General features: G+C 52.5%; 5 protein-coding genes across 5 annotated transcripts; 3 read left to right on the top strand and 2 right to left on the bottom strand.

The window, feature by feature from the left end:
• Nucleotides 1-2,398: 2,398 nt before the first annotated feature.
• On the top strand, nt 2,399-3,316 carry SPSK_09636 (uncharacterized protein; the record flags this gene model as incomplete). Its single annotated transcript, XM_016736208.1, has 1 exon — nt 2,399-3,316. The coding sequence occupies one exon, from the start codon at nt 2,399-2,401 to the stop codon at nt 3,314-3,316; it is 918 nt and encodes a 305-aa protein (XP_016588234.1).
• Nucleotides 3,317-7,796: 4,480 nt separating this feature from the next.
• SPSK_10930 (uncharacterized protein) lies at nt 7,797-8,084 on the bottom strand (the record flags this gene model as incomplete). The annotated part of the gene is made up of 1 exon (XM_016737162.1): nt 7,797-8,084. The coding sequence occupies one exon, from the start codon at nt 8,082-8,084 to the stop codon at nt 7,797-7,799; it is 288 nt and encodes a 95-aa protein (XP_016588233.1).
• Nucleotides 8,085-16,329: 8,245 nt separating this feature from the next.
• SPSK_08845 (velvet protein) lies at nt 16,330-18,253 on the top strand (the record flags this gene model as incomplete). The annotated part of the gene is made up of 2 exons (XM_016735431.1): nt 16,330-16,471; nt 16,581-18,253. 2 exons carry the CDS (start codon nt 16,330-16,332, stop codon nt 18,251-18,253), a joined length of 1,815 nt encoding a protein of 604 aa, XP_016588232.1.
• A 2,278-nt stretch (nt 18,254-20,531) lies between these two features.
• SPSK_08763 (uncharacterized protein) lies at nt 20,532-22,607 on the top strand (the record flags this gene model as incomplete). The annotated part of the gene is made up of 1 exon (XM_016735351.1): nt 20,532-22,607. The coding sequence occupies one exon, from the start codon at nt 20,532-20,534 to the stop codon at nt 22,605-22,607; it is 2,076 nt and encodes a 691-aa protein (XP_016588231.1).
• An 802-nt stretch (nt 22,608-23,409) lies between these two features.
• On the bottom strand, nt 23,410-24,793 carry SPSK_09244 (uncharacterized protein; the record flags this gene model as incomplete). Its single annotated transcript, XM_016735820.1, has 2 exons — nt 23,410-24,167; nt 24,265-24,793. 2 exons carry the CDS (start codon nt 24,791-24,793, stop codon nt 23,410-23,412), a joined length of 1,287 nt encoding a protein of 428 aa, XP_016588230.1.
• Between the last annotated feature and the right edge of the window lie 411 nt (nt 24,794-25,204).

Below are 25,204 nucleotides of genomic sequence, written 5' to 3'. Positions count from 1 at the left end.
TTTCATTGTCGTCTGATCACATCCCTTCGTACTTTCGAGGACGCGGTTGGTTCCGAGGATTCATAACTCGAAAAGGAAAAACGAAACGGTTTGTCGAGGCAAAGTACGTATATGCGCAAAGTGGGTCCACCCAGCTCGCGCTCCTTCTCGCGCTTCCCAAGGTCTACCGGTGGTGGTGTGGGGCCGCCGGCAGAGGTGTAGGGGACCTAGGGGATTCCACACAAGAGATGCGAGGAAGGGAAAGAACGAAGGGACGGCAAGTGACGGAACCGCATGTCAGCGATAGAAAGTAGAAGAAACGGGCGACAGAGGGAGAAGACGGCCATCATCAGCCATGGAATCCCTGAACAGCCATCCCGGTATTGTTCGCTGTTCGCATTGCAGACTCGCAAACTTTGTCAACCAACGCCTGACGACGGCGAGGTCCAAATGGCCTGCGATTCCGGCCGTTCCGGAGGGATCGTTTGCTCTTGTCCTGCAGGCCTCTGGCACCGATCTACGGCAGAACGCGTGAAATAGAGGCAAGAACATAAGAAAACAAGAAGAAAACAACTGGGAAAGCGGGATATGAAAAGTAAGCCGACCAAGAGGCCACAAAAAACGCAAACGGTCACAAGCACCCTCCACCACCCATCCTTTCCATGCAGACAAGCCGATCGTCGAATTGGATGACACAAGCATCTTTGCAATGCAACCACAGCACGGCAAATGCCAGAGGAGCCGTGGCCCTGTCCGTCTCCGCTAATAATCGTTTTACATCGTATGCGCCATCTGCAAATGCCAAGCCAGGGCTGTCGATCGCTCACATATCACATATGGTGCCACTAAGACGGGGCTTGCTTGGGTCTTGCTCAAGAGTGGACTCGGACTTGACGACATTCAAGAGACTATACTTCACACCACCCATCGCACCATGCATCACAAATAAAAAAAAATCACAATCAAAAGACAGACTACTCTGAAGACTGGACAGTCCTGCGTTTTATTGCTCTGTTGTATGACAACCACGTGTACACTCGGTAGTGGGAAGGTAGAGAGAAACCACCGGCTCCATGGCCGTTGGAGCCCGTCTGTTGGTCGTGCCGTACAGCTTACTGTTCATCCCTGTGCATCAACTGCCAACCGTTCTGGCGTTCAACCTGCAAGACATGAGAAGAAACAAGGGGCCCATTCAGAACGCACAATGCTCGGTTGCGCCTAGTCCACAGTGATGTCACATCTCGTGATGGATTTGTGGAGAGGAGGGGTCCGGGTGGTGTGACGAGGACCGGAGACGACAAGAAGAAACAAACAGGACAGACAGGAAAAGCTCTTGTGGATCCTCGGGTTTCTAACAAGCCCACTGTAGCCTTATGCGGGTCTCCCGTTTTGGACCCCGACCTAGGACCGTCTTTACCTATTTATTTATTTATTTTTTCTATTTGGCTCGAGTGTCATTTCAATTCCCATTATTCAATTGACGCCATTGTCGCCTCTCTGGACGGGACTCCAATTAATCAGCCCCCCTCCCGTGTCGTCGTCTGTAGCCTTTCCAAGGCCGAGAGGACGAAGAACAATAGGGAATCTGGGAATGTACACACGGACCTCGTCCTGACATCGCGTGATTTGAAGGCAACTGGGACGATGTATGAACAAATTGACAAGCATCCGTAGGAAAGAGCACGCACTCCGAGCTTGATGGCATTGGATGGGCTGGCCAGGGAGAGACGATGATCGTCTGTTGTTGTCCTGTGAGTCGTCAATCAGCGGACGTCTCGGAGGCGGCGGGATGTCTGATGTGTTGTATTTGGGAGAGGAGGGCAAAAGCCGATGAGCAACAAAACAAATGGTCTGGGTGCGGCTTCGGCCACTCGGCCTGCCTCGGGTTATGATTTTATGATGTGATGATTTTTTTTTATGTTTTACGATTCGCCTGTCTGCAGCTCTTTCCCTTTCGTGGCGCCTCATGTTGTCCCCCATCGCGCCTTCCCGACACATGCCCTCCTAAGTCGCTCACTCGCTCCTTCGCTCGCGCGCTCCTGCCCTCGAAGTGACTGATGCCACACACCTACACGGCAGGTGCACCAACAACTATCTTCGACTTGGACGCCCCCCTCCTTTTGTTTCTTCTTTGTTTCCTCTGCCCGGCCCGTTCTCTATAAGAACCTCATTGTGTCTCCCCGGGCGAGCTGGTGATGGTACGTATTCGTTCTCTCCTCTTGTCTCACCACCATCCGCACGCGCATCTCTGCTGTCCTGCCTCACCACTTGGGTCTAACTGTGCCCAACCATCCACAACATCTCCTTCAATATAAAACTATCACCATCACATCATACTGATAGCACTCAAGCGCACTGCTCACTGTCCACTGCTCACTTCACGCTACTCCCTGCTCATTGCACCACACACCCCGCCACAATGGCCGTCATCCAGCTCCGCTCCAACGATGCGCTGAACAACAATCCGCCCGCCGGCGACGAGCACCTCTCGGTGCACGGGTCCGACTGGCTGTGGGCCGTCTTTGCCGTCTACCTGGCGTCGTTCCTCGCCGTCTTCGCCCTGTCGTTTGCGGCTCGCGCCGGTGAGCGCGTGTTCCACTACGTCTACAGCATCGGCCTGTTCGTCGGTGTCGTCACCTACTTCGCCATGGCCTCCGACCTGGGTTTCGTGGTCGTCCGGACGATCAACCAGGAGAGCCGTGGCCTCTCCCGCCAGGTCTTCTTTGCCCATTACATCAACTGGGTCGTGGCCTTCCCCGCCGCCATCCTGTCGCTGGGCCTCGTGTCCGGCCTCCCCTGGGCCACCATTGTCTACCAGATCTTCCTCAGCTGGATCTGGGTCATTTCCTACCTGGTCGGCGCCTTCACGACCTCCAACTACAAGTGGGGCTTCTATGCCTTTGGCACCTTTGCCTGGATCCTGCTCGCCGTCAGCCAGTGGCTGCTCGACGGCCGCCGCTCGGCCGTGCGCGTCGGCGTCGCCCGCGACTTCAACCTTCTGTCGGGCTGGCTCAACCTGCTGTGGCTGCTGTATCCGCTTGCCTACGGCCTCAGCGACGGCGGCAACCGCATCGGCGTGACGCCGAGCTTCATCTGGTACGGCATCCTCGACGCGCTGCTGCTGCCCGTCCTGGCCTTTGGCACGCTCGTCCTGTCCCGCAACTGGGACTACAGCGGCCTCAACATTGCCTTTACCCAGTACGGCCGCGTACCCGTCGCCGGTGGCCACTTCCCGGAGAAGGAGCAGGCTGCCGCTGCTGCTCCCGCCACTGCCACTCCGGCCGGCGGTCCCGGTGGTCCCGGTGTCGTTGCTCCGGAGCCCGCCGTGACTGCGTAAGAAGATGTACCGATGCGTTGTCTCTTGGCAAACCAATCTCATCGGGATGTCTTGTTCCATGGTGCGCCCTCAAGCGTACCCGATGCCGGACCCTGGCTCTACCCTACACAAATTCAAAACGTCACGTCAGCCGGATGATGCCTGTAAGCTCTGTCAGTCCGCCACACTTGACAACCACTCTCTCCGATTTTCTTCGTCTTGATGATTTTGGATCTCGTCTCTTTTATTGTTTGCATTTTTTGGATATACCCCAATTGTTGGTTTCACTCGTTATGATGATCAGATATTTCGAGGCTTCAAGAAGTATGAAGCACGCCGAGGGCCACCTCGTCCTGCTTCACTTCAGCCCTAACAACTAACAGCTTTAGCAGCTCGGCCTTGGCTTACACAACGTCGGTGCTAGTAATGTATAATGAGGGGTGGATGCACATGCAGATGACTATGTAATTTGAAATTTAGTTAAACCATTGCCAGAAAGTCAAGCTCTCCCGTTGCAAGCTGTCACGCCGTATGGTTTGTTATAAGAGGACGTGGCGCTAGGTGCCAACGTCGTGCCTCTTGCTTAATGTGATATATGTCAAGGCAGTGGAACTTACGGTGATCCTTAGATGGTCTCTGGCTTTCGTTGCGACGTTCTCATAGTATCGATGCGTTTGTCGATTGGTTTGAAACTCTATTGAGGCGTTTTTTTTAAGGATATGCCAGGTCGGACTCAACGCGGTAGATCCTCAGCTCTCCCTCGTAGGTGGCCATACCAGCACGAGTGCTTGTGCCTACAGCAGGAGGAGTAGGTTGTTTGTGTGGCTTGAAAACTCAATCTCCCAGGGGCCTGAAAGCGTCGTGGAAAATACAACACAAAGTAAACAAACACTCTGAGTTATACAGCAACATTGAGAGGGCCATAGAATCGTCTTCCCAGGGTAGATACCCATACACCCCATCACCCATCTGGAGCCCGGTCGTCGAATGCACGGCCGAGGGATGCCGGTGGGCTTGGACCCCTGAAGCTGTGACCAGACGAAAGGCGAGACGCCCGGCTAATGACAAGCTGCACCTTGATCGTTTCCTTTTGTTTTATTACGTAAGTCCCATTCACTTGTAGAAACGCCATGGTTTCGATCGGGACGCTTGGATAAAAGGTGACAGCTCAAGCTTGGGCTGTCACGGCACTTTCGAGCAGTTTTACAGGATGTGCATCTTCCCACATCACAACCTGACAAGCGACACACCGGGCTGGGTCGTGTTGCAAAGTCCGGTAGGATCGACATCGTCGTGGTGACGGATACATCGTCCGTTCTCTTCGTCTCCAGGAGCAAAAGATAAGTCAAATTTAGTAGAGACATTTTCAGCGCGGTCTCTGCTTGGATCTTTATTAATTGCGGACTCTAACAGTCTCATCCCCTTCGAACAACAATATGCGTCCGGCCCCGGCTTCTCTGTCTTTTTGTCCTCTCCTCCGGGTCATCAAACGCACACGTGGATGATATCCTACACTGCCCATTTTTTTCTCCGGCAACCGCTATTCGATACCACCCCAGCGCTACCAAAACAAAGAGGTGTCACCAGAAAGGTCACTTATACCAACCTCACTTCCATACCGAGGATTATGTCCGTCAGACACATCATTTTTTTATGTTTGGGGCCAGACCGGTCTTTCACCGTAGTTTGGCCTCCTTTTTGTTTTACATTTTCTTGTGATACCCCGGTTAAACACCCAAAGAAGTACCCTGGAAACAGACGAACACTAGGCTGGCAATGCCCAAACAGACCTGCAAACCAGTTGGCCTTTTTGGGGGATGAAATGCATCTACACAATCTGCCGAAAGGCTTTGGCGGGACACTTTTTTTTCGTCCAAAACTTAATTTATGTGCTGTGGGATAATACCTACAAAGAGGGAGAGGAAATAGAGCTCGAGGACCAGGGGCCTGGTTGTGGCCGTGTTCCTTTCTCCTCTCACTTTATCGGGCATTGGAAAGACAGCAAATAAATGAATCGCTTTATGTAACCCCGGGCGTGCGACGGAGAAAGCCCACAGAGTATAAGGCATAAGGGTGCGTCAGTGGCTTGAGAGGGGGGCAAAATTGGGTGGCGGGACGCCATATTCATCAGCGAAGAAGGATAGAGAGTGTGTCAACCACACCCGTCACTTCACACACGGCAGGAGAACAGGCCAGGCCTCCCTCGAGCCTGGTCGAACGTCCGCAGGATGTAGGGCCCCAAAATGCACTTTAGGCAGAGCTTGCCGTACGAGGTGTAAGACGAGCGTGATAAATAAAAAGGACAGAGACTGGAATATTTGTCAGCCGTGTGAACGATTCGAAGTCGCTTTAGGGCGTGTGGTTTGGTGGACGGATTCGCAGTCTTTCTTGTCTTTTTCTCGGGACCGGAAACATCGCCGAGAGGATCCAAGATCCAAAATCCAAAACCCCAAAACGCCACACCCGCTCACCCACCGGTTGTTTGCCCGTCTGCGTCCTGTCAAGCCCCTGTTGTGTGCCCAAAGGACGGGATACATTGCTCGACATAAAGTGCATTCCCGTTTTTTTGTGTAGTGTCCTCGCGATGCGGTTGATGGAGAAAATCCATCCCGCTCCGTGGCCAGAAATAAGAGAAACCAGGGGCAGGGGACAGGGACACGGCAAAACTGGGTAAAATAAATAAGCCGAGCAAGTAAGAAGGGCGTGGATGGTAAGGTGACGTGAGGTTGACGTTGACGGGACATGGGAGAGTAAAACCGGCAACTGAAGCACACAACAAAAAGGTGGATTTTTTGTTCGTCATTTTTTTTTTATGTAATATCTATTCTTACATAGGTATGTTCTCCAAAAACTGCATCGATATCGTGGAAACAACGAACATAATAATAAATCGAAATCAAACAACAAGGTAAATAAAAGAAAATCAAGGAAATAAGATACTAGCCTCTCCTCTCCTCTCTCCACCGTCTCAAATTAACGAAACTGCAACCCCCCATGCCCGTTATACTACAACTATCATTACTATACCTTCATGTATAGCTTCATGCATATATCCGACCGGGCACTGGGGCTTGGGACTTGGGATATTTTTATAACAATTGGAAATAAGCACGCTCCTAAGTAACAGTTAATGCGAGATGTGTGGATATAGCAAACAGCCAGTCTCGACGAGGTATTGTCGTTTACAGTCACCTGACGAGGCATTCTCAACAAGACGTGTCCCGATGGAACTCGTATGGTTCTTTTGGCTACCGATGACAAGCCAGAAATGTATCTTTTCATGGGCACATAATTTTATTCTGCCAGCAACCGCGCTCGGCAGGTCGATTCCGAGAATATAGTCGCTGGATGCGGGACGCACGTCAACGTCAGGATGATGAAAGAAGGGGGAACTGGACGTCTCGGAGTCTCAAAAGACGGAGCCATGGGATTTCTGTCTCGAGAAGCACTGGGAAAGCAGGCAGGCAAAATAAAAAAGAAAAAAAATCCAAAAATAATAATATGAAATTACAAAAGATCAAACAATCACACAGGCGAGGCGTATAATCACAATTCTGGTATGTGACGAGAACATGGATGCCCACGTGCTATTGGTCTCCTAGTCACGACGATGGAGTACGAAGACGTGAACGGAGGGAGACACAGAAAGGAAGTGACGGTTGGAGATTGCCCAGAGCGTTCCAGAAGACGGCAAGGTTGCAGGTCTGCCACATGGGAGAAAAGTAAATAAGAATAAAGGCGGACGGGAGAGGGATATGAAGCGTGTCGAGCAGGCATGCGAGACGCGGGATGGACAGAAGGGGTGTGTATAATTTTGCGTCGAGATCCAACAAGAGCACGGCGTATGGGCTACGGGCGCATTTGCAAGACGGGAAGAAGATGAGAAAATAGATTGCTAGCCATCCTTCGGGTTGAATCGTGGCGTGTTCGGTCCCAGAAAGTCTCAGCCAAACGGGACAAGAGTTTGGAGGGTCGATGTGCGGATAGATGTGAGAGTTGCGCATCTGATTACGGGGAGAGCATGGAAAGGATTTGAAGCACACGAGCGAAAGAAAATCAGCAGTGTATAGAGCAACGGGAACAAAATCAGCGTCTATGAAGGTGAAGCGACGTTGATGAACGAAAGCTTGGGGAGTTGGTGGCCACGTCCTCTCAGAAGGCTCTCATGTATTTTCGCATTTCTTCATCGCTCTGAGTATATTGAGACATTGCAACAACTCTAATTGGCACCTCACGATGCGGTTACTGTCTTTGACTTTCTTGTCGCCCAACATGTCTTGTTTTGGTCACGGCCTCGGCTGAGTTAAAGCCATGATTCGAAATGCCGACTGCCCACCGTGCACAATGCATTGAAGTGCATAAACACGTGAATGCGTGCCAATACCGACCAGGACCTACATGATGCATCGGCTGTGTACGAATGTACCAGGACGTAGTAATGGGACCGTCGTGCGCCCTAGAACCAGGACATGCTATACGAAGGAAGGGCCACAGGCCGTCCTCAGACCGTTCTCACGCCACCAGGTTCCAGAAAACGAGACAACTGACTGATCTTGGTAATGAGAGTCACCATCTCTGGAACGGATGCCGCCCTGCCAGTCTGCAGATGGTGGCTTGTTGTTGCAAAGGGCTGGAATCGAGAACCGGCGACGCGGAGTTGACATCCGTCGAGAATCTCACACTTTTCGTCGGGTGTGGTATTTTGCCGTGCTGGATCTGGGTGGGGACTTCTAGTACTCCTCTCTTCTCTGTACGACATACGAGTAAGCTTGTTCTGCAAACGCAACATGGGGGCCAAAAGGTGGCAGACCAACGGCTTTTTTTTACTTCAGGGGAGCCACAAGAGCCGCGCGATTTCCAACAAGTGTGCCGCTGAGTTGTGATAGGGGAAGTAAATCAAGACAGGCCACGAAGCGAGGCAGCGCACGTCGTACGAGCCAAGAGAAGCGGCCGTTTCTTAACTTTTGTCTTTTCCCCTTTTCCACTCAGAAAATGGAAACGAACCGGGCCTACGTGGAGGCATTCAGAGGGGTAAGTGGAAGAAGACGACAAAAAGAAGAAGAAGAAAAGGGTGGGCTAGACCGAGTTGACACAGGTGGGAAGTGGATGAAAGCACAACAGTATGCGGAGTACGACATACAAAAGCAGCAAATTCACACAGATATAAATTGTTGCACTTGCTGTACTTCGTACGGAATACTTGTTGGCAGTATCGTGGGTCGCCCCCACAGGTGCGCAGATTTATGTCTCGAACGGTCGAGCAGCTGCAAGGGAGTGCGTCCGCATGTCCTAGAGGAGACATTATGGCTTGCAAAGGGCACGGACTGTTTGACGGGCAAAGCAAAAGCAGAAGGAGGATAAAGAGAGTACACCAAAAAACAGAAAAAAATATGGGCAAAAGTGACGAAACAAGGTTAGCAAGTCGACTCGGCTCAACACCGCAGCCTTTGTCTTCAGTCGCGTTCTTCCAGACCCGAATTTGCATGCTCCTGACATGCGACTCTCTTGGCCGTGTCTTTAAAAGTAGAGAGACCGACGGAAAGGCGACAACATGATCGATGCACGCCGTACATAGACGGCGTACAGGCCGCTCGGTCGGAGCGTTTATGCTTTCCGGCCCGGTCGAAGGACCAGAGAAAGCCACGAGGGATTTTGAGTAGACCCTGAGAGGCTACAGGGAGGGAAAAGGAAACAGATGTCTCCCCTTGCAGAAACGCGGTTGTTCTCCCTTTTCACGTCGTCTGTTGCCTTTGAAGGTCTTGTCCAAGGCCGTCCCGGGCCGCGTCATAAAACACAGTCTTTGAGAAAGCAACAGCCGGCGGCCTTCTCCCACCCTTGTAGTCCCACGCATGTAGACTGAATAAGCCATTTTGACCTATCAGTTTTGCTGTGTGGAAAACGTCCGAAGACAAACGACCGTTGAACGAGAGCTGCCTCACCGAGAGACCAAAGGGCACAGGAAATTGGAGAATGCTCATCCGTTAGTTTTCTTTCCTTTTTTCATGCGGCCAGTTTCCCCTTCCAGCATGTCGACGACGATGAATTGTGGTCCCCCAATTTTGTTGATCCTCTCGCCTCGCCCCACTCCTCTGACAGTCACACTGTCTGTCTGACTGTCCAGCTGCCCATCTGTTGCACTGCGTGATTGCGTCTTTTTGAGTGGCAAAAGCATATCTTGGTTTGACTTTCGGTTGTGTGGAACTGCTCTCGGGATTTGGCGTCGTATGTTGCCTTTTGCGGACGTGTTTTGTCATGCTCGTTGGCCGTATTCGTTGGCACGCCCCGCCGCGTTGTTTTCGCCCTTCCGCGTCGTCTTTTCTCCATTTCTGCGCTTCGTCGTTCTTCGTGTTCATGGTCAGCGGTTCGCTAGTCGTCGCTTGTCGTTTCGCTTGTCTTTTGTTTATCGTCCTTATCCAAGTCTGGACGGCCAATTTCTCTTTTGGGAATAGCGACGTGTTGCTCCTTCTCATTGGACGGAGCTTGCTGGAGTGCAGCTTCTGGGCCCTCCTCTCGCTCTTTCCCACTGTGCACACTGTATTCTAGCGTGGATGCCCAGAGTAGCAGGCACCCCTCTCCACTGTTGGTTCGTTATCCTTCATTCACCGGCGTTTGCCCCCTTCCGCAACCACGATACTCTGTCAGTCTGTTCCCCCTCTTACCAAACAACTCCGTAATGAATGGCCTGTAACAGCGTCGTATTCTCACTTCGTACTCTACTACAGCGGGGCCGCAGTCGCCTGGTGTTTTGTCGTGGCCCATAATTCCTTCCTTTTGGAGCCACTGGACATTGTGAGAGTGAGGGAAGGAACGTCAGAACGTGGCTAGTGACTCTCCAACAGCTGACGGGGTTCCTGTTCCTGCTCACCCTGCCCTTTGCTGGTTGCTTCCTTCCCTCTCCCATGCTGCTGGGGCAAGGCGCGCGGTGCTGGGGAAAGGACCAAGCTGGCGTGTTTGGGAGACCCTACAATTGCAAGGCCACCCACTCCTTCTAGCGCCTTGTAGGATGGATATTTTTACGACATCTTTTGTATCGTAATGCTCCTGGGTTCTTGTTCCTCGTGCGCTGGTACGAGTTTCCGGCGTGTTTTCTTGCGCCATATGCCGCGTACTTTTGTCTTCCTTTCTTATGTCGCCCGTTGTCGCTCCGTGCTTTTGTTCCAGGCTTAACGGCCGAAACGAAAATAAAAGGACTTTAGTTGGAAGAAGGGCGAGTGGGCTTTTGCTTTGACCACTGAACTGGGAAGGAATGCCCCTCTTTTGTTTTTGGTACACTGGTTTCTCCGAGTTCACCACGTCCTCGGTTTCCTTTGTACCTTTCTGCTGGGATGTGGCTGGCGACAGTACATACATGGAGGTACTTGGTCGGTTTCCAATAGTTCGTACTTTCCAGTCGGCTCGGCTCCACATGACAAAAACTCAGGGGGGTTCTTTCCATCTTGTTTTGATTGACAGCTAGCGTGTCCTTGTCCACTAACATGCCGCACTGCCGTCATCACCCTGTTCTCGCCCCCCCCTCCCCCCAGAAGATGGTGTCCTGACCCTCTGTGGCGGGTTATTTGGCTCCTACAGCACCCGCTCCAGCGGTTACAGGTCCCGTCATTTTGGGGTCTGTTTGTCCATCTCGGCCGTGTCGCTTCTCGCTTGGCTCGCGGGCTAGCGCGGGAGAGCATGCTACTCAAAAAAGGGCACTAGTCAAAGCGCGCCTTTCTGTTTCTGGAGCGATTCTGCGCGCCTCTGTTGGCACTAAATCGTTTTGTTCATTCGTCGTAAATAAAGGAAATAAAAGGAAATAAAAAAATTAAAAGATATGAATGAAGGCGCAGCGATCGACCGCAAGAGCGTCCAAACAGGGTCCAAAACACTATCTTACGATGTAAGAAAAACGAGACTCTTGGAAAGTAACATATCATGTCCTCGGTTATTTGTCCATTTCGCCCATTTCGTATATTTTCAATTAGCAAGCAAAAGACCGACAAACTCATATATCTATTCAAGTGGAGACTGCACAAGAGAACGCGACTCAAAACAGAAGAGCATCGTAATCGCTTCAATATACAGTTGGAAATACTTTGAAGCGGTGTGGCGGCAAGCAAGGGGTTCGCTGCGACACATGGCATGGCATGACAGTGGCGCACCATTGACATTGACACCCTGACACCGTTCAGAGAGGAGCGAATTTGCAAGCGAGGGGACCAGAGCTGAGAGCCTTTTGGGGAATGTTGAAATAGGCCAATGAAAAGCAGCGAGGCCGGGGACATGCCAAAAAGAGCATGGCCCAACTTGACGAAAATGCACAGTGCCGATAGCCTCGAGGTGTCCAAGCCTCTCGTTGTCTCGCATGTCAGAGTGTCATTGAGACTGAGGCCATCAAGTCTCACTCCGTACGAAGTTCACCCATGTTGGGTGGCATTGGCGGGAAGGGTTTTGTAGACCAAAGCCGAGAAAATTCCAAGTATGGGAAATGGATGTTTTGGTCCAAGAAACAAGATACCGTTTCTGCACACAACATACGACGTGCGACGCAGGTACTCCAGCTCTCACCAGGATTTCTGACGGTGATCTTGTGCATCCTCCTCGTTTCCAAACGTCGCCAGGTCGCTCCTGTTTCTGGTTATCTGCAAGCCTGTCCTCTTGTTCCTGTGCAGTGTCTGGGTGGAGGGGGAGGGGCCTTCTTTGTTTGAGTCTCCAGAAAGGTTGAGCCATGGGCTCTGTCGTGTGGTTTTGTTGAGCACTTTTCACTTCGTAGTCCGTACTTTTTACTTTCGCTTCACATCCGAGCCACAGACGTGCATCTTTTGGTGGGTGGGGGGGGGGGTTGAGGAATTTGTGAAAATGACAGGTCAAAGAAGAAGAGGGACAAAGGACAGTCGTCCGCGGGAGGGATCTAGGACCGTTGGAGAATAGAATGTGACAAGAATTGCGTGTCTGCTTAGCCTCCGCCGTTCGCTTGTGGCTCTGTCTAGAAGACTGGAAGAACACAGAGCGACAAAAAAATAGCAAAAGGCGTTGCTCTTGATCGACGCAGTCTGTTCTTTCGTCTTCCCCAACTCCTTTGAATTCCAAGAAAGCGACGGCCTGCTGGTACTGAGAAACAACAGCCAACAGACACTGCAACAAAGACATAACACACGTACGACATACATCGACATACATAGTGCGATTTTGACAGCCCGACGGTTGAATGATAAAATTCCACTGCCTTCGATGGAGGAACTTGAACAAAAAAAAAACTACGACGAAAACAGCTGCTCGTAACAAATATAGTGCCAACAGAGACATATGGACAGGTCCAACATCGCCACATCTCAATGCACTTTTGATCCTCACGCTTGTAAGGTGCTCTTCCAAACACGAGTTGCGTCGACGACAGACTCTGTAATATGCCCATGCCAATTCGAGCTTTTTGGTCTTGTCCGAATTCGACCAGCGCCGTTGCATGTCGTAGTTCTTTCGTTTCCCCTGCTTCCTCTCTGCCTCGCAACGGTCGTTTTTTCGTCCACACAACACGCAAGCCAAACAAACGCAACGGTTGCAAGGTCCCCCCTTCTCTGACGTTAATTTCCATATTCTCCTTGTCAACGGCGCTGGCATTCCCCCTTCTCATTCGTCGGCACCGTAAAATATGCAATGCTCCGTGCGTGGCCTTCTTCGGGCTGCCAACGGTTCTTCGGCATTGCAATACTTTTCGGTCCACCTCGCCCGTAACAAACACCATTTTCTCCCCTTCTTCCCCTGCCGCCATTCAGAAAGCTCCAATGATTGCCCGCCAATGATTGCCCGCAGCCTAACTAAAAGGGGTTTGGCGGGCCCTGCATAGACCTGGGGCCAGGAGAGCCCCAGGTCCAGGCCCCTTGCCACTGTTCCAGCCCGTCGAGGGCGCTCTTGCCTGAATTTGTACATTCTCCGTTGTAGGGGGCAAGACCGTGTACGGAGTACATCGTACGAGAGGGGGCTATTGGTCGATCCCGGAGCGGTTACTGGCTGCTCTTTTCTTTTGGGAGAGGCCGTCAGCTTTAAGTTTTGTATTCTCGTCGCGTGTTTTTGGGTATCTTTTCTGTCAGTTCTCATTTGTCCAGGACCGACCGCTCACATGGTTTCTTTTCTTTCTTTTTCTTCTCTCGCTTCCCACTGACCTTTTTTGGCCCTCGCTTCGCCAGCTCTGACAGTTGCACAAACCCAAAACAGAAACACGCCTTACTCTGAACACTTTTTGCGGATGTCTTCATCTCGGTTGGGCGCCCCCTCTCCTATTTCGGATTTCATTTCATTTCGCCTCTTTTCATTCTTTCTTTCGTATCATACGCGTATATGGGCTATTGTTTCGTGCTACCAGCTTGCCACGGCGTCGGGTTTGCAGACGCTTTGTTCATTCCAACCTCGCACGCAGGACGCACAAAAGCCAAGTCCACAATCCTTTCACCCTCTTCCGCAATGTATGTTGGTCTCCGTCGCTCTGGTACTGGGAATTCCATGTCAAAAGGCATGGGTCCATTTTGAATTAAAAGGAAATATGAAGTAAAGCGAAAATGTGCTTTTAAAGGAGGGAAGGAGCGATCTTATTGCATCTCAATCGCATGTTATTGAAAAAGTCCCCGATCAAAACAGCCCCATCCACCATGCACAAATGCTGTTTATTTCGCTGGACGTGTCTGGACGGGTGAAGGTGACTACCTGTACGGAGTATTACATTGTAAATTCACCTGTAATTTCACCTTTCTCACGCCCGCCTCCTCGCATTTCAATGCTCGATTTTCGTCATACAAAGCAAAGTATGACATGCTTAGTGCCCCTGTGCGTCGTGCATGCAGCCTCTGTGCAAGCAACCGGGTATTGTTCCAGGATGCATCTGACAAAGATTACACTAAGCTGCTCAAACCGACCATCAACATGTTTCGTCGCCTTTTGTTGCTCTCCTCGTTGCAGTGTCGCACTGTTCAACTGCTCCCAAAGAGCCCCACATTTGATCCACTTGTTCTGCGCTGCTCCCTTCGCTTGGCACCTGCTGGCCAACAGCATGTCGGCGGACCCGTCCAGGGCCACAGAGTAAGGCAAACGCTAGTCCTAAAACAGACTGGCGTGTGTTGCAATTGCTGCCAGAGGCACACGGTATTGGTCACCTGCAAGGCCCATGTCTCGCACTGGCTAGAACATCTCTCTTCTTTGTACGGGGCGTTTTACGAGCATCCTCTCTGCGCCTGGCTCGATTCTTTCAGCCATCTTTTTTTTGTTTCCAATATCTCCGATTCTTCTCACCCACATACCCTAGTGTTTGTTTTTGTCCCTTGTGTCTTATTATGGCCTCATTCGACGATCACTTTCACTTTGGTGCTCCCTGCTGAATTTACGAAGTTACTGAAATGTTGAAATTTGGGACGGGCTCGCTTCCCTTCAGCCTCGGGGGCTCTGGCTGTGTGGGCACTCTCACAAGGCGTCATTTCGGTTCTCCTGATTGTCGGGATGTCGCCTGGGTATATGTGTACTTTGTGTGCCCAAAAACAGGACGTTCGGGTCGCATCCCGCACGTCACAGCTGTCCTTCCCCATTGTCCTCTGGCAACGTTTCAATTTTGTAGCGACCTGTCCCCCTCGCCTACGCTCTCGCCGTTGCCGCCGCTGTCTGTTGGGCTCGTCCTTTATGCCTGGTCGTCATCAGCCTCTTCGGCTCGTATTCTTTTTCTTTGTTTTCTTTCGTTTTAAGTGATCGTTGAAGGCGATGCCAATAGTCGTCTCTTACTGGCGCTGACCGGGCTCCTTCCTTTTCCTCTGATGCATTCCAATGCCCGTCCTGCACAGGTTTAACCCGGCCAGATATTGTCCACACCCCCTGCATCTGCAAAGCCCACACCCCCGCACCTTAGCCCACCCCTACTTTTCTCTTCCACTGAGGATGAAGTAGGCGGTGGCTCCTTCCCTGCTGTCGTTCTTTTTCGGGCATGGTTCTGGTGCATGGGTTCCTGCTCCTGCTTTTCACCTGGTCACTGCGCTCTGGCTCTCCGCTCCTGTCGGCGTATGTCCTCCAATAACAACTCACCCAACAACCAGAGTTCAGTGGTTCCAGCAGTCCAGCCCACAGGCCTGGATCTGGTTCTGGGGTCGCGCGTCCCCAGTCCGCTCATCTGTCTCTGCTCCCTCTTTGCTTGGCTGGCTTCCAACATGTGCCATACAAGACCAAAGAATCTCTTACAGCTCATTGCTGCGCATCTGCGTCGTTCTTTCCCAGTATTCAGAACGTCAAGACGCGCCTTCTATTTCACGATACGCACCTTCCCCTGCCTTCACAGTGCGTGTACGATGTATGTGGAAGGAGCCTCGCCCCGTGTTAATATGTTCACCCCTACGAGGTGCCTGTTCAGGAAATTCTCCCTTTCACGCCCCCTTTTTGGCCCCCGGGGCCCTATCACGCCCCGCCCCCTGCCATAAAAGCATATCCACACCCACATTTCCACACTAGCGAGCAACGAGCCATCGACCGACACTGCGAGACTGCGACCGGACTCCATTCATAGAAACGCTAGCGTACCAAGAAACAAAAGGAGCACCTACCCTCCACGGCTCGTTCCCAGGAAAAGGCAAGCGCTGGCCTCCTTCGCTCTTTCACTCTCTTGCCCTCTCCCAGGCTGTCCTCCCTCTCGCTTTCCTTACCCACACCCCCCCAACTCCTTCTTCAACTCTCCTACCCCCATCGTCTTTTTGCTCTCTTTCCTCTCCTCTTCCTCGATCTCTCTTATTTTCTGTCTTTTCTTTTTCTATCGTTTTTGCCTTTCACGCCAACAACAACAAAAAAGAGGCAAACCGGCCCTTGTCTCGCGGTTTGCACATTGACAATAGGTTCTCTATAGACATTCGGAGTAGAACTTTGTTGTCGACATTGCGACAAACAACGTGGAAGCAAACGAAACGAGAAGCGTCGACACGAACGATCGCCAACGACATCCGACGATATTACTCAGACGAATGAAAGTAAACAAGACACGCGCTCATTGAACACACATTCCGCGTTTACTCTTCCACAAACCCAGCATAATTCCTCCCACGATGGTCGCCCCGGCCATCGCTGTCGGTCACCCGGAGGCGGTCATTGTTGACCGTACGACCCGTGGTGGCCGTCGCCTCTGGTACCATCTCGAGGTCATTCAGCAGCCCGAGCGTGCTCGCGCCTGCGGTGCTGGTCCTAAATGTGAGTACGCATGCACGGCAGGACGACAATGTCGCGTTTAGACGAAAGCAACGGGCAACGCAAAGATTCGATTTGAATTGCTGAATGTAAACCGCTAACAACCGCACAGCCTCTGCCGACCGTCGCCCAGTTGACCCGCCTCCCGTTGTCGAGCTCCGTATCTTCGAAGGCCCTTCCATGGAGCACGCCAAGGACATCACTTTCACCTACAACGCCAACTTCTTCCTCTTTGCCACGCTCGAGCACGCTCGCGTCATTGCCCATGGCCGTCTGCAGCCGCCTTCGGCTGCCACCCCGCCTGTTTTAACCGGCATGCCTGTCTCTGGCATGGCGTATCTCGACCGTCCGAAGGAGGTCGGCTACTTCCTGTTCCCCGATCTGTCTGTCCGCCATGAGGGCCGCTACCGCCTCACCTTCAACCTGTTCGAGCAGACGAAGGAGTTCGCCGATCTCGACAAGGAGAACCCAGATGGCGCTGTCCACACGCCCGAGTCGTTCGACTGGCGCATGGAGGTCAAGTCCAACGACTTCATGGTCTTCAGCGCCAAGAAGTTCCCTGGTCTCACCGAGAGCACTGCTCTGTCACGTACTGTCGCCGAGCAGGGCTGCCGTGTCCGTATCCGTCGTGATGTGCGCATGCGCCGCCGCGAGGGCAAGTCGTCTACGTCTGGCGTTGCCAGCAACAGCGGCGACGCCCTTGCCAAGGACGAATACGTTCGTCGCCACCGCACACAAACGCCCGAGGTTGTTGCCGACTACCGCGCCCGCTCCATGAGCACCGAGAGCGTCAACCGCACGCCTTACGTCCCCGACGCCAACCATACCCCGCGCCGCCCATCTATGACCGACTACCACCACAGTGCTGCCCCGTCACCGCAGTCCGGCCCGTCCATGCCTCCAGGCTTCGGCGCCAGCTCTGGTGGCCCGCACACGACCAACAGCGCCCACCTGCGGTTCGGTGGCAACCAGCCCAACGCCTTTGCACAGCCCTCATCGGTACCTCCATCGCCGACGACCTACTCCGCACCAACGCACTCGTACGCGCAGCCATCGCAGCCGCAGCCAACGCAGCAACCGCAGCAACCGCCTCAGCACGCCCAACACCACTCCACCTCGTCCTTCTCTGCCCCGTCTCCGTCGCCGTCTCATGTCCACACTGCGTCCCCGCCTCCCAACTCCTCCCACTCGTACTACCAGGATCGCCCGACGTCTCAACACTACACGACGGCGCCTCCGCCTGCGGCTGCTCCTGCACCATCGCCAAAGCGCGAGTCGTTTGACTACCACAGCCGCGTCTCGAGCAAGTACACGCCTGCGCCTCTGGCGATCGAGCCCGCCGACGACCATCGGTCGGACAGCCGCATGATCTCTCCCGCCGAGTCCAAGACCCTGACTTTGCCGTCTCTCAGCGAGATGATCTCCTTCCAGGACGAGAAGCGTCAGGCACCACCTCCGCCGCCGCCCAGCAGCCACAACCACACCACGTCTCCCAACAGCGACCGCGTCCCCTCGCTTAGCCAGCTGCTTCTCCCACAGCCTGTTATCGCGCATTCGTCTGGACCTGCGAGCCAGTCGGCTCCGTCGGCGCCAGCTTTGCAGAAGAAGCGGTCTTATGGCCAGTACAACAACTTGGACCCTGTGGCCGAGGCATATGCAGCCAACACCGCTGTCAAGAATCACGCTCGGCAGGTTGAGCCCCCCCGCGAGCATGAGTATGAGCAGCTCTGGTGGAAGCGTGCTGACGGTTCCGTCTGGACGGCGCACGGCGAGGTCACCCGGTAAAGAAAGGAGGAAAGAGGTTTCGAGTCCTTTTGGTGATTTCATTATAAACCTGGAGTAACCTTTCTTGGCACTACTTGGTCTTGGTCGAGCTGGTTGATGATGGCCCTAGTCAATGGCGTCCATTCACATTTTCATTTGGATGCAGAATCATCCTACGGAATTACCACATTACCACGGGTTTGGTGAAGGGTGTCTTGGTGTCTGGTATTCTGTGCATTGTACAAGTCGGATGGAAAGGCCTCGGGCGTCGATTTCTTACGCATTTTTGCTTTTTGACACGAACACGGACAGCACCCACCACCCCCGCAGACATGTTCCTTGGTTATTTTTTCATTTTCATTCGTTCCTTTATTTTTGTCTCTGATCGTTCTATTCTCCCTACACGCGTAAACACGCGTAACAGCGCTTTAAGACTCGAAGACTGGATTCGGGATTAAACTTTGTTTATTTCTTCGGCTTTTTATTTCGTCTTACACGTTTTTTTTCTTCTTTGAACGGCGTTTTGGGAAGTATTTCTTGGGCGTGGTATTGAACATTTTTTGATTTGCTTTGTCTTTTTGTCGTTATTTGTATGTCCACTGTCCTATCTTGTGCGATCTCTCATTACCATTTATATCAATTTTTGCATTTCAATTCTCATTTCCATATTGGCTTTTGCCTTGTTTGATTTCTTGATCCCCCTAACTGTTTCTTTTTCCTGTCTTGTTTTCTGTCTCATGCAAACTGGGACAAGGAGAGTTCTGGGACTAATTTTCTTCAACAATTTTTTTTTGGTCCAACACTCGTGGAACGTTCTGGTTGGCTATATAAACATATGAATCTATTTTGGTATATCTGATATCCTACGGGCTGTGTGTTCCAAACACGCTCCTTTGCGTTATGTATGAGAATTGCACAGTATGCGACCCTCCTGTATCAGTCGTGGCTTTCCCGCAAGAGGGCCGTAAGTCAAAGGCAACGGCAACGACAACTACGACAGAAACAACGGACTGAGGCTTATGTGTCTTTTTCCTAGCCGGGTAGCTCTGGTTTTCTGCACACACATAGAAAGCGACCTGCGCTCAAGCAATTCTTCAGTGCAGTTTTTCGGTCCTCATACTATCGCCAATATTATCGTCTACACAGCACCAGGCTCGGCCATACTAGACTACGAGCCACAGCTAGATTTTCGGCCTGGGAACATCCTAGCTCCAACACATAGTTGTTGCAAGCAGCGCATGCATGAGCAAAGTGAGGGACAACGCCAAATATGTTGTGGACGGTTATTGATCCGGCAACGAAAACAAAGCATACTCGCTCTGGAGGCCGACGCCTGCAAAGGGTGCACAGCGAAATTGGATGAAAACTGACACCAACAATCAATGAACACTGCAATGCAGGTCAGAAACGAGATGAAAGTAGCAAAAAGAAACGAGACCCATGCGTCTGCAGCTTGCATGCATTTCACAGCCTCATCAAATCACAGGCTTTTGTCACTTTGTTCAAACTCGCTAGTAAAGTGGGATTTCTCAAGTCACGTGGAAGCTATCGCGCCCCTCTGGATGCAACCCGCTGCCAAAATTAGGTTGGAGCTCATGTTTCAGACCAGGCGTCTCCCCAAAAATGTTTAGCGGCCTTTGGAATGAGGAGCGGTTGGTCGTTGCCCGGCCCGCAGGCTTTAAACGGGGCAAAAGTAAACAATCGACGCTCAGACCCTCCAAAAACAACCAGACAGAAAAGGGAACTGGACTGACGCCAGCCAAACAAATTGGAAATGCCACAGCTTCCCATTTCGAGCACACAAACACGCCTGCATTCCTGTTAGGGAAACTGCACGCAAAGAACGGACGACACGACATTGCGACGTAAGACAGGCAGCTACGCCAACAAGGCAGGGAAAGTGCGATCCGTGAGCAAAGAGGATTACCCGCAATCCAATCCTGCCTCATTTGGTATTGGAGACCTGGGAAAGAGCGAACAACGAACTCCAACGAACCCCAAATAAACATTGGCGTTCGTCTCCGTCTCTTCTATCTTCTCCTGTGTTTTTAACCTTTATTACTGCGCTTCTCTCTTCCTTCGCTCGTTCTTCGTTCCGCCGATCTCGACGAGCTACACTCCAAATCCGTTCAAGGACCTTTTCACTCTTGTCTACTACTCAAACAATTGTTCATGGTTTCTCGTCCAGAAAGCCAAACCATAAGAAGCATACTCAAAACCAGCCCGAAAACCTTACCTTCACGAGCATCCTGAACTCAACACACACTCCCATACACTCCTATACATTTACTCAACACAGATGGCCTCCCTAACCGAGGCCGATGTGGCTACGGCTCCCCGGCCGTCTTCCTTTTCAGGGACGAGCAGCGCAAGCTATCTCGACGAGCCACACCTGCAACAACTGCAGCAACTGCAGCCACAACAACGACCGAGCCAGCAGCAACAGCGGCCGCACACTTCGCGATTTGTCGAAGGCTCCATGAACGACCGTGCGAGTCGTGCACCGCCCGTCTCCTACCTAGGAGGCATTGGTGGCAGCAATGACCGTGGCAGCCGCACGCGCTCCCGATCTCGTGGTCGGGGCGACGGTGGCCGAGAGGATCCGTATGCCCACCGCGAGTACCAAACAAGCACCCGCCGCTCCCTGCAAATGGCTCGCCCGTCGCTTTCCGCTTTCCGCTCATCCAACAGCGCCACTGCCTCGGCAGGCACGTCTGCCTCGATAACATCGACAAACACAGCGGATACGGCGGTCACCAGTTCTACGACGGCGAGCAATAGCAGCAGCTTGCGCCGCCCACGGAGCTTCCTGGGGCCCATCTGGGACGGCATGACGAAGCGTCTGCATCGCCGCACACGCAGCACCGTCGAGGCCGACATGGCCAAGAAGCGTGAGCTGGAGCTGGAGCTGCAGCAGCAGCATCAGCATCAAGACCACATGCAAGCAAGAGGCCCAACGCCTGCCACGGCTATCCTGCCTGGTGACATGCCAAGTGGCGACCGACTTTCGCCGGAAGAGGTGATGGCCAACTACCAGCAGCTCATGCAGTCTGGGTTCTTCAGCAAGCGGGCGATTCCTGCGACGCGCCAAGGCCTTACTAGCCGCGGTGGCACCAGCAACGGCACGGATAGCAATGCTCCTATTAGCACGGAAGTACACGCTGCATGCCCAACCTGCCCGCCTCCACCGCCTCCGCCGCCGCCCAAGTCGGCACCGTGGATCAACGGGACCCCACTGTCGCCTGTTGCGCCGTCTCCAGCTGGCACTGCTACCGTTACCCTCACACCGCGCGGTACAAAACGTGTCCGCGCTCCTGCCGATGAAGGCGAGGATGTTGACGGCCGTCATGATGCTGCAGTTGAAAAGCCCGCCGGCTCTGCCGTCCGCTCTAGCACCGACGTCATCTCGGGGTCGCCTACCCGCAACAGTCCGCGGAAGATCAGCAAGAAGTTGCGTAAGGCGCCTTCGATCCGTTCGACACCGGGACAGGACGGCAGTGTACGCAGCCTTCGGAGCATGCACAATGCTGCTGCCGCGGCGGCTGCCGCTGCGGAAGCAGAGTACTACGAGACGATCTGCAACCAGCCCTCTTTCGACTACAGTGCACATGACTCGGCAGCTTCAACGACGCGGATCACCCGGAGCAAGTCTGGGCAGGCACCTGTTCGGGTTCACCAGGCTCTTCCGCCTCTCCCTGTGTCTACTGCCGCAGCCGCGGCTACTGGCGGTGATAAGCGTATTGTGTCTAAGAAGCGCAAGGAAACAAGCCGGACTGCTAGCTCGGAAGAGGAACGCAGCAGCTTCTATAACCACAAGTCTGCAGTCAAGCCCTCTGAACGTCGTTCGGAGGCACCTCTGGAGACGCAGAGAAAGAGACGCTCGCAGGCCGCGGCTGCTGTAGTGCACCAGGACCGTCAAGGCCGTACCACCGGTGATGCCATGATCCTCGACGATGATCGCAGCCGAGCACAAAAGGAGAAGCGGAATGACGATACTCTCCGCCCAGAACCATCGACTTACAGCCACCGTCCTATGGAGGCCCTCAGCCCTACCACCACTAGCCGTGGTGGTGGCCTCAGAAACGGCAGTGACAACGGGTGTGCCGCTCTGGCGACCCTCTCACCGTCGTCCTCTCAAAAGAAGCAGCTGCAACAGTCGCAGCCCCAAAAGCAAACAGAGCGCCCGGAGCCGCCTATCAGCTTCCACTACCCGCAGCGCGTCCGTGTACGGCGGCCCATGCAAGCACAGGTTGTTGAGGTCACCGCGGCACCCATGTTGTCAGCCAATGCTAGAAGCAAGCCCCAGATCAACGGCAAGAGTCTTTTGTTCCGCGAAGAGGACACTGAAAACCAGGTGCCAATTTGGCAGGACTAATCAGTTTTGCAGAGGCAGGGAACTTGTAGGAGTTTGCCATTTTGCTTTGATATTTGCAAGTTTTTGCGTCTGTGTTCTATGCTTCTTGTTTTGTTCTTGTTTTGCTGTTTTTATTTGTTGTTTTCGTTTCTATCTTTCTCTAGTTGGATTCTGCTTCGATCTTTCTTGCCTGTGCATGAATTTTCTGCTTTTTATTGTCTGACGAACGACACACGATCATGAGCCACGTCTGGTGCAACTACCGCCAATACGAAACGACGACGTCTTTTATTTCGACATGAGAAACGATGCAGAACAATGAAACGGGGGAAGACGCAAAAGGCAGCGCGAGGCCATGTATTATAGCACGTAGCCACGTGGAGGTTGATGTTCATATTTTGCAATTTTGATGCTGAGTTTTTGTTGTTCTTGATCAATTTCAGTACCAACCACACTTGACCTTGGGATCATTTTTTTGGCGAAGATATAAAGAAAGGGCGGAGTTACTACAAAGAGTGGGACGGCTGGCAATGATTGTCTAATGCTTCAAGCTTTTGGGAATGAAACTGTTGCTTTGCTTTGTTTATTCTAAAAAGTCTATCTAGAATGGGACGATGAATGCAGGTTGGGACTGTCACCTTTCTTTCGAAACAACTCGTGTTCTTTCCTCTTGTGCTTGTCTAGCTAAAAATGACCGCATATGAATGCTATTTACTGTGTACCACTCCTGTCCCTGGTCTAGACGCCGTCCAACCTGACCCGTCCAACCTGACCTAAACATTCTATGCTCACCATTACAAACCAAGGAGCCTCAGCCGTTACATCACATGAATGACGCCGGAGGAGGAAACTTGGTATAGTCTGGCAGTTCTCTTGCCCGCAGTATGGGCGTCGGAGGCTGTAAATAGGCCTCGGGCATGCTTGACGGCTTGCCCTGCCCGCTATTTTCGGACCACATGGCTATGTTCTGGCGCCCTGTGGGGTATACATCGGATGCGACGCTCCTCTCAGAGCCGTACCAGGATATGGCGTTAGCCGAAGATGGCACTGAGTACATACTATTTGCTCCAACTGAGGTCGACAAGTCTTTGAGTTGGTAAGTGTGCTGCGTACGAAGACCTGTCGGCGTAGGGTATTGTAGCTGGGACGAGACAAACACTCCCGGCGTAGTAGACATGGCGGATTGGTCGGAAAAATGTGAGTGACTGTAAAGACTTGGCATGGCCATTGGCCTGGGGCTCTGTGGCGAGTTGGAAGAGGGCGAACCCGGCACGATTGTCGGAGGACGGAACTGGGGTATCACGAGCGGTTCACACAAAGCGAGCTTCTTCTTCCACTTGGCTGTACTTTCCGAAGTGTAAGAGTCAGGGAATGTATTGACAAAGCGTACGTGAGGGTCCTGGGATGGCTGAAGGACCGGGTGGCTAGCCGTTTGCTGAGGTAGCTGATGGCTCGGTGGATAAGTGCAAGAGGGAGATAACATCTCTGTATCAGCATCGCTGTGGAGATCAGTCGAAGAGGCAGGTTTGGGCAGTATGTTTACAAAAGGCTTTGAAATGGTACGGGAAGCCTGGTCTTTCTCTGTTGTTGCTCGTTGGTTATTAGTACATGAACACACTTTGATAGCATCTTAAATGGGTGATTATAGATGCCACTTCAATGCAATGATCTCTCGTACCCCTTGTCTTGGACAGAATGCTGACAATATTATCGACGTTGTGCCATTGTTCCTCGTTGCCGATTTGGTGGCCACTCATGGGAGCATCGACGTTCTTGCGGGCGGTCTCGACAGACTGCAAGACGACATCTGGACCAAGGTAAGAACCGGGTGACTTTGGGGGTCGCGGCTTGCCTCGGTTATGGAGGCATCTGGTATGGTCCGTTGTTGGGCTGCAGTACGCACAGTCTGTGGGCGAAAGGCTTTCATGGTCGTGGTTGCTTGGATCAAGGCTCGCATCACTCTCGGTGCAGTTCCTAGCACTGCCTTTGGCCGGTCTCTTGGACTTGGATCTCCGGCTCGCCGTCGTCGTCCTCTTCACGCGGCGTTTCGTCGTCGACGCCACAGGCGTCGGCAAACGGAGCTGTCCAGTGGTGCGCCGCGGGCTCGCCTGCACTGTCGACTTGATGCCCTCGTCATTCCTGTGGCTGCTCCCCAAACGACTCGACCGACGCAGCGCACGAATATCTTTGGGACTTTTGGATGCCATGGTCGCCTGGTGTTAATGAGGAAGAAAGAAACTGATATAACTAGTAAACAATTGTATCGATGCGCCCTATGTGTAGTTGGGCCGAAGAAAAATAGATGGCGTACGGATGACAGAGTTGTAATGTTGCAATATATGGGGTAGTGATGGCGTTTGGTGATGTTGATGGCAAGGAGATGAGTTTGGCTAAAAAGGATAGAAGCACTTCATGTTGACATTCTGTCCCCCAAACGTAATGAAGCTCGGACGGAAGGAGTGAGGCAGCCCAAAGCAAGATGGACGACGTAGGAAAGGGCGGCGGAGCGCTTTATGATTTGAAGGAAGGAGCCGTTGACTGGCTTTTATCGCCAGCTTCAGGGAAGCTGCGATCGTTCAGTTCGTATTTGTATCTAAATCCATGGCGAGGCAGGTGCG

This window comes from Sporothrix schenckii, assembly GCF_000961545.1.
Source record: "Sporothrix schenckii 1099-18 chromosome Unknown Cont44, whole genome shotgun sequence".
In the NCBI taxonomy this organism is placed as follows: domain Eukaryota; kingdom Fungi; phylum Ascomycota; class Sordariomycetes; order Ophiostomatales; family Ophiostomataceae; genus Sporothrix; species Sporothrix schenckii.
This window is presented reverse-complemented; position numbering and strand designations above follow the sequence as displayed.